We start from the raw sequence: 16,832 nt of genomic DNA, 5'->3' as shown, positions 1-16,832 counted from the left end.
TTATATTTCATCACAATTATATATATCAGGGGAGAATTGTTTCAGTAGTGAGGAATTGAGCAATCATCTCAAAGGTGGCGAGGATCAACCTCCAAAGGAAAATATTAAACTCTACCCACTGTTAAATGGCATATTTGTTTAACATTTGTGGTTTTGGTTAAGGAGCAGGACTATCTTAAATACAAATTAAGGCCAGACTAAAGTGGTCCTGAGGGGAGACATAATTCATCAGCAGCAGCAGATAAGCAGTGGGGTACTCTGGGGTGCATTCACTCAAATCACTCAACTCGCTGCTGAACTACCATAGTACGACGCATCACTGATGAAATCAACTAACTAGTCACCACTGTTTCCCGAAACCATATTGTTGCAAATGGGTCATTCAGCCACATTAATGATGTCACGCATGTGGTGGAGTAATAAATTATTTTAAATAATCTATTTTTCTCAGTTATTTTGCTTTATCTATAGATTCAATCATAGGCTCGTTCTTACGCACTAAAGCATGTATGCACATGCACGCTCTTCAAAAACTGACCTTAAAATCTCTTGACAAACTAAGGCTGCAGGTCAGGTGCACAATTCCGATTTGGTGACTATATCCGAATTTTTTGACGACCCGTTTACATCATCTTTTCAAAAGTGACTCGTATCCGATATTTGCATTTACACTGTACACTGGCAAAACAGCCCAAGACGTTCTTAACCGGTGAAAGGGTAAAACAGCGCGATATGCAATGGACGCAGACAAAATGATTGCACAATGTTTTGCTGTCTGCACTGTTCCACACATCTTTAAAGTCGGCATAACATTTCTCTCCTAAGGCGCAGAAAAAGAGTAGAGCCCTTGACAGGGTTGCCAGGTTTTCACAACAAAACCGTCCAATTGCAACTCAAAACTGTATCCCAATTTTGCATGAAAACCATGGACTTGGCAACACTGACCCTTGATCACAGTTTGTGTCCACCTGAGTTCACGTCTTTCGCCTCCGTCCTTTTTTCAATGACGTACGACTCGCATTTACTGGGGAATATCCAATTTGACCGCTTACATGGCACACGCTAATGCACGTATCCGATTCATATTCGATTCGGATTTTTTACCACATATGAGTGAGGCCTGAATCCGATCTGAGGATATCGGAATTCATGCGTTTTTTTACTGCTTAAACGTTCACATGTCATATCCGATCTGTGCCACATGAGAGGAAAAAATCGGAATTGGGTCACTTGAACCATGCAGTGTAAATGGGGCCATAAAAGACGTAGATATGGAAGACTGTTTCTGCTACTAAATAAAAATAATAATAATAAGATCATTTTATCTCAGAATTCTTACTTTATAACTCGCAATTGTGTGTAAAAAATCTGAATTCTGAGATAAAAAGTTGCAAATCGCAAATGGCATTTGTATGTATTCTAAAAAAAGACAGCGATCGTACTGAATGTCAGCTTGCTTGTTTTGCTAAAGATAAGGATTTATTGAGTCCACATGTCATGCAAACAATAAACTATGCTTCTAACCACAGCTCAAGAGTCTTTTGTGATGCTGTTTGCGAAAGTTTGTTGGAACTATGGTTTCGGGAAACACTGAATCATTGAACCACGACCGAACTTGCGACCAAAGTTGGCTAACAATGCTTTCGTAAAATGCACCCCTGAATGACCCCTTTGTTCATTCACATTGAACTTTCTTTCCTGTCTACTACCCTATGTTGAAAAATTTGACTAAGAGAGAAAACAGGTTGTGTGGATGATTTCTGGAATAATAAGTGTAAAAGATACGTTTGGGAAAGATGCCAGCTGTGTATGGCACCTAACATGTTTCAAACTTCCATTTCCTTGAGTTCTAGAGCGAAACACACAGATTAATAAGAATATCAGCAATATCAGTGTCATTGATCTAAACATAATGCAAAATGAGTTGCACATGTCCTCTCAATGATGCCATTGTTCCAAGTGAAATCAAGAAAGACCATGAACGTCTGCACGACTAAAACAAAAAAGTGAGCTATCTCAGATTTCTAGCTTTGTATAAGAGGCATATGCCCCCAGGTGAGTTTGGAGTGCTTGACAGGATAAGACCCATATGTATGGAACACAATGCTATACTGTACTAGACACTGGTAGTATATACACTCACCTAAAGGATTATTAGGAACACCATACTAATGTGTTTGACCCCCTTTCGCCTTCAGAACTGCCTTAATTCTACGTGGCATTGATTCAACAAGGTGCTGAAAGCATTCTTTAGAAATGTCGGCCCATATTGATAGGATAGCGTCTTGCTGTTGATGGAGATTTGTGGGATGCACATCCAGGGCACGAAGCTCCCGTTCCACCACATCCCAAAGATGCTCTATTGGGTTGAGATCTGGTGACTGTGGGGGTCATTTTAGTATAGTGAACTCATTGTCATGTTCAAGAAAACAATTTGAAATGATTCCATGATTTTGATTTTTTAACCAGTTTTCACAAGTCAGTTGAAATGAGTAGAAGTTAAGAAGAAGTAGAACTTTTTTTAAATGTTCAGATTTGTAAAATAACTTGGATTCCCCCGATATCAAATGTTAAATGAATGAAATGGACACTGAAAAGAATAAATTATTATTATAAAACATTGTACACTAATCTACACTATTTTAATTGTGTTGCTGTGGGACAATGTGAGAGACACCTATCAAATTCAGTTCAAGGGGCACATCGAGGCCACATCGCTGGGACCCCTAAACTGCCTCTACCGCCATGGCCCCTTGAACTGCCATTACCACCATGGCCGCCCATGCCCACATCTGAGGGTTCAGGTCCGCCCACACCTCAGGATCCAGGCCCGCCCACTCCACAGTGTCCAGGTCCGCCCAGGGTCCAGGTCCGCCCACACCACAGGGTCCTGGTCCGCCCATGCCACAGGGTCCAGGTCCCCCCATGCCACATAGAGTGGGGGGATCTGTCACAGGGTGTTTTGGAGTAGGTTCATGTTTCATGTTTTTAGGTCTTGTCATTAGCCCTTGTGTATTTAAGACTGACTGACTGACTGACTGACAGACTGAAAGAGAGACAGACAGACAGACAAACAGACAGGCAGGCAGGCAGACAGACAGACTGACTGACTGACTGACTGACTGATAAGGAGTTGCTGATGCTCTCGGTTGTGCTTAGTGAAAAATTGCTCAATGTAGCTCTATGAAAGAAAGAAAGAAAGAAAGAAAGAAAGAAAGAAAGAAAGAAAGAAAGAAAGAAAGAAAGAAAGAAAGAAAGAAAGAAAGAAAGAAAGAAAGAAAGAAAGAAAGAAAGAAAGAAAGAAAGAAAGAAAGACTGACTGACTGACTAACTGACTGAGACAGACTGACTGACTGACTGACTAACTGACTGAGACAGACTGTCATGACTGACTGTGACTGACTGAGACAGACTGACTGACTGACTGACTGACTAACTGAGACAGACTGACTGACTGACTGAGACAGACTGACTGACTGACTGACTGACTGTGACTGACTGACTGAGACAGACTGACTGACTGACGGATACAGACTAACTGACTGACTGACTGACTAACTGAGACAGACAGACAGACTGACTGACTGACTGACTGACTGACTGACTGACTGACTGACTGACTGACTGACTGACTGACTGACTGACGGATACAGACTAACTGACTGACAGACTGACTGACTGACTGTGACTGACTGACTGAGACAGACTGACTGACTGACTGACTGACTGACTGACTGACTGACTGACTGACTGACTGAGACAGACTGACTGACTGACTGAGACAGACTGACTGACTGAGACAGACTAACTGACTGACTGACTGACTGACTGAGACAGACTGACTGACTGAGACAGACTAACTGACTGACTGACTGACTGTGACTGACTGACTGACTGAGACAGACTGACTGACTGAGACAGACTGACTGACTGACTGACTGACTGACTGACTGACTGACTGACTGACTGACTGACTGAGACAGACTGACTGACTGAGACAGACTAACTGATTGACTGACTGACTGACTGAGACAGACTGACTGACTGAGACAGACTGACTGACTGACTGACTGACTGAGACAGACTAACTGACTGACTGACTGACTGACTGACTGACTGACTGACTGACTGAGACAGACTGACTGACTGACTGACTGAGACCGACAGAGGGACAGCTAGACAGACTGACTGATTGAGAGACAGATAGACAGATAGACAGGCTGACGATTAACTGAATGACAGACAGAAAGACAAACAGACTAACTGACTGACTGACTGACTGACTGACTGACTGACTGACTGACTGGCAGGCAGGCAGGCAGGCAAAAAGACAGACAAACAGACAGACAGGCAGACAGACAGCTAGACCGACTGACAAATAAGCAGCCAGACTTTCAGAAAGAAAGAAAGAAAGAAAGAAAGAAAGAAAGAAAGAAAGAAAGAAAGAAAGAAAGAAAGAAAGAAAGAAAGAAAGAAAGAAAGAAAGAAAGAAAGAAAGAAAGAAAGAAAGAAAGAAAGAAAGAAAGAAAGAAAGGTCTCCATCACTGACAAGTAGGCCTAGGTCTGTTCCAAACCAACTTTCACTGCTGTGAATGAGAACGGATTTAGAAATGTGTGGCGCACTCTAGTGGTGAATATGCTGATTGCACTCAAAATCACAAGCGCAGAATCAAGGACCATTCAAAAGTTATCACGAGAGTTTTATTTACGTTTTTATACCTGTACAATTGGCAAAATATCAACTGAATATGAATGCATTCTTCTTAATAATGCCAACTGTTTTTGTTTTTTGTTTTTTTTAAATAGGCTACCCATTTTTTGTATGCCCTTGGTATGAACACGTTATTTCTTGTAATTCTCTTTTAACGAGTTGTTGTTATTAATTTGTTTATTTAAACCATATAATTCACAGTTTTCTTTCTCTTAATTTTATTTATTTATTTATTAGCTGAAGACTGTTTGGCTAATTGCTTGATAAACTCATACCCACCCCCATTTCGGAAGTTTGAATGGGCAGCACTTTTTCTCTTAGATCGCTCCTCCTCGCCCCCGAACCAACCCCCCTATTAAAACAAGTCCAAAACCCTGCCCGGTTAAGAGAGTCTTACGAGTCTTTAAATGTATGGCTTACAGGAAGCATAAACTTAAAGCTTCTGAAAGAAATTAGACGCAGAAAAGAACAGTTAACTATTTAAATCTGTACGCTTGGAGAAAAAGAAAACTTGAATCAATTACATGTCGAGTCACCAACATTGACTACTGTTGGATAACTTTATTATTATTATTATTATTGTTATTATTATTTCTTTTTCTTTTATCCGTTGACAAAGTCAAAATGAACTGCCAAGATGCTCCAACAGACCTCATCACAGCAGAATGATGCAAACTATATATGATGTATTTGAGGAGGCGTGCAACTTGAATGTTCATTCGTTATATGGAAAACGTGGATACTGCACATCTTTGCAATTCAAAGCAAGGAGTTTTTAGATGCTCCATGTCGGTCTCCTCTGTTTTTTTACCCAAAAACTTGTATGGGAAGGTTTGTGCAGTGTCTGGAACGTGCAGAGACTCGTCGGACAGCATCCCTGTTAAACTAACGGGAAATCTTCACATAGCTGCTCCAAGGTAAGATCATGAATTATTAAGTGTTTAAACATGTGTAATAATAAGCTATACCTTATTTTGAAAGCATTTAAGTTTTTTTTATTGTTTTTTTATTTATTTTTATATTATTTTATTTTTAAGTAGCCTGTGAGGGGGATAACTTTAAATGAATGGAGCTCAGCCATAAGCGTTTGCAATGCCTACACGTGCCATTTTTTTTCATGGTCCAACAGGTTGTACTTAATTTCTCTCACTGTTTTTCGTAGTAAGACTCAACAGTACATCTAATAAAGAACAGATATTTTAATCTAGCTTTATTAATTCAGTATTGGTAAATCTGTGATGCTTGTCAGCTGTTCTTTCTGACAGATTTCATACACGTTTTAGGCTTCTAAACAACATTAACATAATACATTTAGAGCAAAATGTTTTGGTTATTTTATTTCGACAAGGGCATAGGCTAATTAAACACCATCTGGACTCTCTGACCAATAATAGAACAGAACAGATATTGCGCGCAAGACTGGTGTGACGCAGGCTATGATGATGCGTAATGACGCTTTTCAAGTATAGGCTCTCTTTTGGAAGTCACATGTAGCCTAAGTGAAATTATATAAAACAAACACTACTAATATATAAAACAAACAAAGTAATTTTTCTGTCAGTGTTATTTCGGGATGATTCGAATGCAAATACTTTTATAACAAAACATGTAGCCTATCATAAAGTATATATCTATATCTAATCATAATCTACTGTTATTACTACAGTAGCTACATGTAGTAACCTGTAACTACGCCACCTTAAAATAAAGTGATACCCTATTTCTTTAACGTAGCTTCCAAAACTGATTCTAATGGTAAGCACGGTCTTCTATCGCCATGGTAACCTCTTCAAGCTAACGCGAATCCTGTTCGACAGCCTCTGACTAACTTGTAATCTAATTTAGCGGTTGTTTGAAAAGGCTACTGAAACACTTGTGTGTTTTAAGAATTCATGCCTTTGATTTGACTTTCTTTGGGGGGTTCAAGCCTTAATTAGGGGGTCAGACCTCCCATGTGGCCATTATAATTTGCACCCTGATTAAAAATACACGAATTCATCCTTAAAATGCTAGTATTGCAGATGTTTCCCAAATATTTATGTGCTGACATGTTCTCTCATGATACATCTTTACAGTCATTAGTTATCATATTATGAGGCACTGGATATAAGGCACAAAGCAACTTAAGGGGATAGTTCACTCAAAAATGAAAATGATGTCAATATTTACTCACCTTCAAAGTTTTTCCATACCTGAATGAATTTCTTTTTTCTGTTGAACTCAAGAGAATATATTTTGAAGAATGTCAGTAACCAAAACAGTTGATGGGCCATTACTATGGAAGTCAATAGAGTCCATTAACAGTTTGGTTACCCATATTCTTCAAAATATAAACCATACAGGTTTGGAACAACTTGAGGGTGAGTAAATAATTACATTTTATTTTTATTTTAGGGTGAACTATCCTGTTAATCTCTCTTATTTTGAAATGATAGCCAATGTGAATAATATTTGTGTTTAACTTCAAAAGACTCTTTTGATCAATTTGATGCCAAACTTCCTCAGTATTTTGCAGATATTGCCTGTTGTAAATGGGCTGGGTGTGTAGTTGTGTCGTTGAAAATCAGGCTGTAGTTGGAGGTCATAAGGATATGACCATGGCCATGTGCTCGTGATAAGACCCAGCTGTTCAACATACAGTCTAGCACAGGCAAACAAATTTGTGCTTAGTCCAGGGGACTTCTAGTGGCAAAAGTTCATACAATAATCTAATTGCAGTTAGCCCTCAAGGCATTTGTAACAACTTGTGGAAATGCCACGTTATTTCTTCTAGCAGTCTTAACCATTAGGTGTTTTTTTTTAGGACTGAAGGTGAGGCTACAATAAAGTTTGAGAGTACTGGAAGGTTGAAAGTTGGAAACGGGGCTGGAGGCAGAATTTAGTACTAAGCTTGGTGGCAGCAGCCTGAACAGCAGGCAACATGGCCACCATAAAGTCTAACAAGGCCACACCTCAGAGTGATGGATGTGTCTCAGTGCTAGTAGTTGGATATATCCTTTGGGAGGCGTCCATGGCAGTTCCCCAAGTTCCTAGATTCCCCACCACCTCAGAACCACCCACTTAGGAGAAGCAGAAGCTTCCTCCAATGCCTGGGAATACACTGGGGTATATCAGAAGGGCAATGTCCCTAGCTTTGTCCCTGTGCCAAAATTCCCACCAACACAATTTCAATGAAACAACTTATTTGATGGAAAAACCCATTAGCCATTGAATTTATGGTGCCAAGTTTGGTAAGTTTGCACAAATCTTTGAAAGCTATCTTTCTCTTTCAAGAGTTTCATTTATATTATATAGTTAATTTGTTTTATTATGTATATTTTATTTTTTATAATCAAATATAAAAACAGGATCAACAGATCGCCAAAAAGCTGTTTGCTTATTTTAGAAGACAACTCCCACAGGATCCGCTGTTGCTAAATAAAAAATGATCTGCTATTTTTCCACCAATTCCCCTAAAAGATGTTTTAAGCTGCGAGTCATGGATTTGCTGCTTTATAACAACTGTTGTTTGATGGCCATTTACAAGTTATTGTGTTTCAAATGAAGCTTTGTCTAAAGGAATCTCCTCCAAATCTGAGGATAAAGACGAACAAATCCTCTGTCTCCATTAAGTTACACAATCTACCTCCCCCTACAATCAGGCATAGTGTGAAAATCCTCTCTAGATTAATAATATTTGACTACATAAGAGTCAAGCAAAGTAATTTTCTGGTGGTGCTCGGGAGGCGTTGCAGTCCCTTTTGGCTAGTGCAAGTGTACTTTTCTTGCACTGCAATATTTCATCTACCTTCAAAGCTAGAGTTACAGTTTTCCCCATTGAGAATGATTCAACTCAGAGATCCGTGACACTCTGTATCTCCTCCCTGCTCTGTTGGATCATGGCCAGATAATATACACAACATATCAACTACACTGTAAAAATATTTAAATAATAAGTTACCTGGTTGCCTTAAAAAATAAGAGTTCACTGAAATTGAAAATTTGAGTTAATACAATGAACCTTTTTGAGAATCAACAACCTTTATTCAAATGATTAAAAGATTTTGTAAGCATATTTGGGTAATTGTGTGTGTTTTATTTGTGATTTTGCATGTGAAACATGTCAAATTGTGCTATTCAGATGCAATAATATGTAATAATATGTGGTTCAGATGCAATAATATTTTGAGTTTCTATTTATTAAACCAATTTCCTTCATTGTATCAACTAAATTTTATTTATTTTCAATAAACTCACAATTTTAAGGCAACCAGGTTACTTACTTTTTTAAGTTAAACCAACATTTTTTACAGTGTAGTACAAAACCTATATATTTACTGTATATTTAACTGTTATTTCAGAATGATTATAAAAAAAGATAACTATAATGCTAACTTCTTCCATCCACATCAATGGAAGATAATTTTCTTTTCATTACTAGTGCACTTCATAAGCTGGAATAAAATAGTTTTTAGAGTGATTCCAGTGATACATGTGTTGTTATCGTTATAGCTGTGGCTATTCTCATTGAATTAGAATGATTATATTAAAACTTGATGGCTATCATCATCCTGGATGGGAATGGGTCTTTGCTGCAAATTACCATATTTCATTCAGTCAGACAAAAGCTATTGATGGCAAGTGTTTCACACAGGACCATTTAATCAAAGGGATTATCTAATAGGGCGCACATCTTCATTCACAACAAGACGAGTCAATCTGCAATGTAAACCTTGCACATTCATCATTGGAGACACAAAGCCTGCACCAATTTTGTGCAAACATGAGAAATGAGGTCATTCGCAAAGACAGCGATGCTTCTGATATCCTGTGATTAGCTTTAGTGGCCTTTTAGGTGTGGGCCACATTTTGTCTTGTCAGCAGTCCTTTAAATGAGCCTTTTCGAGTTCATCTAGAGTTTAAACAAAACATGAAAGCAGGTTTAGGGATACCCCAAGAGTAGTAGAGGCATTTGAGACATCAACACCACATGCGGCCCTTAATCCAACAGGCTTGCACGTGTCTGTTGGATAAGGTGGGGTTTTTGAGGGTCCAGAGGGCCTCGTAAACACGCAGGATGACGTTAAAGGCTGTGACACGTGCTAGTTAGATTCACACTGTGCTGTAGTCCATCATAGCAACCTCTCTCTCAGGCCAGAACCACTGTATTATCTAAACCAAGAGGGATAATATCAAAGAAAAACAAGATTTGAGTGTCGAGAGTCGATAAAACAAGACACCATCATTAACACAATGGCCGTCTTCAGCAGTAATAAGACAGAGGGTCTTTAGTGCAGCCCTCTGAAATCTAAATTTCACTGTTCATGCGTTCCCACGGAGATATAAACAGATGATGTCAGAGGGTGGTGCTGGATAGTCACGTCTGCCAAGCAGATGGGGAACTGCATTAGTTAGGAAACTTGGAACAAATGGTCACAGAGACCGCTCAGATATTCAGAAGAGGAGGAAAGAGAAAGAAATATGATGCTCTCTGAAATGTACTGCTGCTTTTGTGGCGAGAACAGATGCATGTATTCTATGTTTGTGTATGAGCAAACATGTAAAAGCTGTCCACACATCTGCTTTCATGTCATTTATGAGTGCTGTCCATGAAGCTGTACTTAAAGGCAAGGTTCAGCCAAAAATTATTAAGATTTTGTCATTGTTTACTCACACTTATGTCATTCCAAACCTGTATGAGTTTTGTTCTTTTGTAAAACACTGATATTCTGAGGAACAGTTTTTTTTTCTCCATACAATTAAAGTCAATTGGGTCCAGAGCAATATTGGACCACACTGAATTTCACTGAATGGACGAAAACACTGAGATGTGTTCAAATATCTTCTCTTGGGTTCAGCAGAATAACTTAATTGGTTCAGTCAAAATCATAAATATTAACCCCTCAATATCCTATTGTTGTTTTCAGATGAGATGTGATAAAGCGATCTCCTACTTAAGGATTGTTGGGACGACACTGTTCGGCATTTCGCTGCTTGTGGGAATCTCTACTGCTTATATCATGGGGTATAAGCTCATAACGACTGCCGGCAACTATTTGTCCTTTGGTCTTTATGGAGCAATTCTAGTCGTTCACCTCATCATCCAGAGCTTGTTTGCTCTACTGGAACACAGGAACATGAAGCGCTCCCTGGAAACACCGATCAAACTCAACAAGTCACTGGCCCTTTGCATCGCAGCCTATCAGGAAGACCCCAACTACCTGAAAAAGTGTTTAATATCTGTGAAGAGGCTCACCTACCCTGGGATAAAGGTCATTATGGTTATCGACGGGAACAATGATGATGACTGCTACATGATGGAGATCTTTCGGGACATCATGGGCCGGGACAGGGCAGCCACCTACATTTGGAAAAGCAACTATCACCAGAAAGGACCAGATGAAACCGAAGAATTGTACGCCGAGAGCTTGCAGCACATTTCCCGCCTGGTTCTCAACAATAAATGCGTGTGCATCATGCAGAAGTGGGGCGGGAAGAGGGAGGTCATGTACACCGCCTTCAAAGCCCTGGGAAGAAGTGTCGACTACGTACAGGTGAGTCTATCTCTCTCAGGCGGCTCAAGCCAAGTACACGGGGGCAACACAGGCAAAATTGTACAAAGAAGCTTTTGTGACTCCTTAAGTGGATGCTAGGCTGAAGCATGTAGTGCACTGAGAGTGAGGAAAGTACATTCCTGGTAACACTGATGCTGTTCATTGAGGGACTTCTGTGGGAAATCGTTTGCATATTCCGGGGCTATTTCTAGAACTTCCAGAACAGATCGCTGGTATTTTCCATGCCATCTCAGAGCACATACTATTAGCTCATGACATCGAGTGGTTATTTAGTTCATGGGAACGTCACATAAATACATGTTCATAAATAAGTCACATAAATACATTAAACCCCCAAGAACCCATCTATGATGGTTTATTCTAAACATGCAATTCCCACTCCTGAATTTTTATGAGCTACTACCAAAAGAGACTAATTATTTTGAGGGATTTTATAATGGCACACAGTTAGAACAGCTGTATACATGTGTTTTCACATTACAAAACAGACTCTGTGGCTTTGGTAGAATGTTACAGGATATTTACTTTTGTTTAAGCTATTTGCTACAGAATGTCTTTCTGAAGATCTATTGGCAAAACTAGTGATAAATGTCCTCTTATGCAATCCAAACAACCGTACAGTCAATTAGGATGTAAGAAAGACTTAAGCTTTTAAAACCCAGGTGGAACTCATGGAACCATGGTTACAAGGGAACGAGTCACTTCATCCTCTAGTGGACACTATAAGGAATACCTCATAGTGTCCACTAGAGAACGCAGTCTGAGTTACCAGTCGAAAGGTAATATGAGAGCCGGTTCAAAAAAAGGCAGTTTTTAAATAGTTTTTATATATAAATACGTGTCACAGTAACATATTTTGCTGTTTGACGCATACAGTAAGCACCACATTAAGCATCAAATTATCACATTGCATTTTTACGACACCGTGCCAGGTTGAATTAAAGGGTTAAAAGGTGATGTGTAACGCAGCTTCAAACTCAGTTTATCAGGTTCAAAGCACTGGACAATTCAGAAATAATTAACATTTTTATGAGAACACAGAGGAGCACTATTGTTGGAATCACTTTCAGAACTATTTTTTTCCCAACTGATGAACCATAAATACATTGACAGCCAATCAGAAGCCCCCCAGCATTGAAGAGCTGCATTTAAAATGGCAGACGTCATAAGGGCAACATGCTTATAATAAACAGAACTTTAACGTCCATTGGTTTGGACGGTATTGTTATTCTTGGTGTTTAAACCTTTTATTATTATTATTATTATTATTATTATTATTATTATTATTATTATTATTATTATTTAAGTAAGCATTCTGTTTGAATGGCCTTTGAGAATGGTAAACCAGTAGCTGTCATTCACTGATAATCATGTAAGGGCTCCCTTGTAGACGGAACAAATAATGTTATTTTATCCACATGCCACCTGGTTCCAATGAGATCCCTGACCTTTGCTCTGAGTGTAGAGCCCTAATTGTGTTTAACTTATCACTGATCTTGCTATCCGGCTTGTGGTTAGTCTCACTATGGGGTTTGGTTGTAAAAGCAAAGTGGCATACTTAACTTTCTCTGGAACAAGCAAGAGAACACTTGGGCAATGCTTGCTTAAAATTTCAATGTTAGAACAGTTAACTAAATCACTATCGATGTTTGAACAGTGTGTCCTCGAGTTCAATGAGCCATCTTACATCTTTGGCTCTATAACTGATGTAAGCCAGAAGTTAAGGATTAAGATGACCTCTGGGAGAAATTTATACTTGTCCCACCATATTTATTAGCACACTTGATTCATTTAGACCGCTCAAACAAAGACAATCTGGTGTCTTTACTTGTGATTATGGAAAATACTATTATTTACAGCAAAGATAAATCTCTTTAAATGAACATTTCATATTATTGATGATATTCAGAGGCATGTACTGAGGCATGTTGTTGAACAATGTGATGCCTCAGACAATGTGGTGCAAACAATGATTTTACTTCATTTTTCGGAGAACATTGTTTCCGAAATATGTAAAATGCATCTTTGCAGGAATGGTCATATTTTAGGAAACATTTAGTACATTTGTTCATTTTGCAGAATTTTTTTTTCCAAATTGAATTACAAATGAAACATATATTTTTTTTATGTTGAGGTTAGGTGCTCATAGAAGGTTTCAGCTATTTTTTGAATATTGTCAGAGAAAATGAGCAGAGCAAAACCTTAACTAATTAGTGTGTAATCCTTTATTGATGTATCTATATTGTTCTGGATGCAGGTATGTGATTCTGACACCATGTTGGACCCGGCCTCCTCAGTGGAGATGGTGAAGGTTCTGGAAGAAGATCCCATGGTTGGAGGAGTAGGCGGAGATGTACAGGTATGTGTTCTCTTGCAGTTTTAACAACATTCTACCATATCACCATAGGCATCAAACATTTATATGACATTCATAGCATTTAGGCATTTAGTGGAAGTCTAAGTGGCATGTTTGAAAAGCAAAACTTTGACTTTGTCATACATAGATAGTGAGACTTTCTTTAAAATAAAAATTTCGGACCCACCTTATATTAGGTGGCCTTAACTACTATGTACTAACATTTTCATTAATCATTTGATACAATGCACTTATTGTGTACATACATTGTACTTACATTTTAATAATACCTGCATGCAATTACATCTGTAATTAATTTCTGTATTTACATTTGTAATTACACAGTTGGCACTTCCCTTACACCTAACCCTACCCTTAAACTGACCCACACCACCACACCTGACCCTAACTCTACCCGTATCCCACCGCAATATCAGCAAAAGTGCTTTGCAATACAATTTGAACACAGTAAGTACATTGTACTTATTTTTTGACATAAGTACATAGTACTTAATGCCACCTAATATAAAGTGGGGCCAAAATGTCTTTAAAAGTACCTGCTTTATTTGTTTGTAGATACCACTTTAATTTAATATTATCTAATGCTGCAACAAGTATCCAAATAGTTTTGGAGCTATTGTATAATATCCGTATGAGGAATATATGAATATGTTTTCTTTGATATTAAATGTTATTTATTTTATAAATGTTCAATTATACATTTAGAGTAAGTGTAAACACACAAAAACATCTTTGTAAATCTGATGTCAGGGTTTTCCCCCACCCATTCTTCAGATGGATAGTCAGGGCAGTTGATGTCTTTTGGAATGGAAGAGGGTGAAAAGATTGTTCACGGTACTTAAATATTCCCACACCATACTTTGCTGTTTTTGGATGTCAACAGAAATGCATATTACTGGACATCCTGTACAAAGAGCCTTTAGATCTTAAGCCGGGTGCACACTGTGCGATTTTGCCCAGGATTTGGCTGTCTGAGACAAATTTTGCAAATCCTAAAAGATTCCTCTGGTCCTAGGCTAAAATCTGACGTCTTTGATCGTTCGTTTGACATGTTCACCGGCAGCTGATTAATGACCGCTGCGATCAAATTTGACCTGAGACGAAATTCTGGAAGAGTCAGAAGATTTGGCACCAATCATGCAGTGACTTATCCTACGACGACCGTCAAATATCTCTGACCAAAACGAGAGCTAGAGATTTTTTTTGTAGCCACCATTTCAGTCCCGCATGTGATGCAGCTCACTGTCACCGAACGAGTCATTCATTGATGATATAAAATCCGGACGAGTTTTGTTGCGTGCGCCATTTTTAGCGCGCCTTGACTATCGTACAGTCAGACATTATTGACAACTGAGATCTTACAGTGTGACATGGCTTACATCGGGGATCATGTTCGTACAGTCTGATAAGCAACATTCGCAAAGGATTTTGAAAAATTGCACAGTGTGCAGGACCCATTAGATGGGTTTTCACAGTTATTTAGGGTTTCACTCTACATTCTAATTTCTGATTCATTTCCAAATGATGTTCGGGAGGAGCATGTTCAAATTATCTACCCATTCCGTATGATTGGAGGCCTATATATAGATAGCAGACTCTCTTTTGTTCCTTAGCAATCTTTTCTGCAACCCTCCACCACCCCAACTCCTCACTCTTGACTAGTTTCTGTCCAAGCCAGGGATACGGGGGAGTATTTTGAGTTTGGGCCACATTCTGACAGCACGACAAATACTCTAATTTCTCTTTTACTCTAATTATTTCTAATTGTTTGTAAATGTGAATGTGTGACACATAGTATATACATCAATGGTAAATGGGATATTGTATATGTTGATCTCAAATTCTCTTTGTCCCTCTAGATTCTGAACAAATATGAATCATGGGTCTCCTTCCTCAGCAGTGTGAGGTATTGGATGGCGTTCAACATCGAAAGAGCTTGCCAGTCATATTTCGGGTGCGTTCAGTGTATCAGTGGGCCACTGGGGATGTACAGGAACTCCCTGCTTCATGAGTTCCTGGAAGACTGGTACAATCAGACGTTCATGGGAAGCCACTGCAGTTTTGGCGATGACCGCCATCTGACCAATCGAGTCCTGAGCCTGGGATATGCTACAAAATACACTGCACGCTCCAAGTGCTTGACTGAGACACCCATCACCTACCTGCGCTGGCTCAACCAGCAGACCCGCTGGAGTAAATCGTATTTCAGAGAGTGGCTTTACAACTCCATGTGGTTTCACAAGCACCACTTGTGGATGACCTACGAGGCCGTCATCACCGGCTTCTTCCCCTTCTTCCTCATCGCCACTGCGATCCAGCTCTTCTACCAGGGCAGGATCTGGAACATCCTTCTGTTCCTGCTGATCGTCCAAGTCGTGGCGCTCATCAAGTCTTCGTTCGCCAGTTGCCTCCGTGGAAACATCGTCATGGTATTCATGTCCTTTTACTCAGTGTTATACATGTCAAGTCTGCTACCGGCAAAGATGTTCGCAATAGCCACCATAAACAAATCCGGTTGGGGAACTTCTGGAAGGAAGACCGTCGTGGTGAACTTTATTGGACTCATTCCGATCTCAATTTGGTTCACCATTCTTTTTGTTGGCATTATTTATTCAATAATCCAAGAGACCCGAAAGCCCTTCCCAGAGTCCGAAAAAATAGTTTTGATAATCGGCGCAACCGTATATGTCAGCTATTGGGTCGTGTTCTTGACTTTGTACGCTGTCCTCATTATGAAGTGTGGCAAGAGGAAGAAAGGACAACAGTATGACATGGTTCTTGACGTATAGTATTTCCCAATGTCCTTCACCCTTTCAACGTTTACATTAAAAATGGACTGCTATCTGAAGGCGGGCTCTCCGCTGGTGACAGGAAGTGACACCGTAAAGAGACATCATTGCTGCTGTGACTGTTAATAAGGATATTCCTTTGCAGTGAACACATTGTAATATGTGAGCTTTACACTCTTGTTGTTTTAGTAATCTTTGCACTTTCACGTTCACTCTCAATATGCATAATGCTTGATATAGAACTTTAAAGAACAAAATACCTCAATGGTTATCGTTTGCATTGTGTGTCGGATGAGACTCAGTTTTTTCTTAGTAATTTATGACTTTTACTTTAGTTTGTTTTATATATAAAAATATATTATGTATACATTTTTAGACCGAAATCCAAAACAGAACTTCTG

At 39.1% G+C, this 16,832-nt stretch overlaps 2 protein-coding genes across 2 annotated transcripts in view; both read left to right on the top strand.

Annotated features, from left to right (window-relative positions):
• Positions 1-16,832, top strand: part of mrpl13 (mitochondrial ribosomal protein L13) — a 237,122-nt gene that overhangs the window by 52,861 nt on the left and 167,429 nt on the right. The window lies entirely within an intron of this gene.
• Positions 5,452-16,431, top strand: has2 (hyaluronan synthase 2). The gene is made up of 4 exons (XM_067449726.1): positions 5,452-5,628; positions 10,618-11,244; positions 13,523-13,624; positions 15,502-16,431. The coding sequence occupies exons 2-4, from the start codon at positions 10,618-10,620 to the stop codon at positions 16,429-16,431; spliced, it is 1,659 nt and encodes a 552-aa protein (XP_067305827.1). The 5' UTR covers positions 5,452-5,628.

Source organism: Pseudorasbora parva, chromosome 7 (genome assembly GCF_024679245.1).
Source record: "Pseudorasbora parva isolate DD20220531a chromosome 7, ASM2467924v1, whole genome shotgun sequence".
NCBI classification, from domain to species: Eukaryota; Metazoa; Chordata; class Actinopteri; order Cypriniformes; family Gobionidae; genus Pseudorasbora; species Pseudorasbora parva.
Note: the sequence above shows the minus strand (reverse complement) of the source record. Positions and strands in the feature narration are given on the sequence as shown.

Coding starts and splice junctions, on each gene's coding strand:
- has2 (XM_067449726.1), top strand. CDS start 10,618: ATGAGATGTGATAAAGCGATCTCCTACTTAAGGATTGTTGGGACGACA. Junction 11,245..13,522: donor GAAGTGTCGACTACGTACAG/GTGAGTCTATCT, acceptor TTCTGGATGCAG/GTATGTGATTCTGACACCAT. Junction 13,625..15,501: donor GAGTAGGCGGAGATGTACAG/GTATGTGTTCTC, acceptor TTGTCCCTCTAG/ATTCTGAACAAATATGAATC.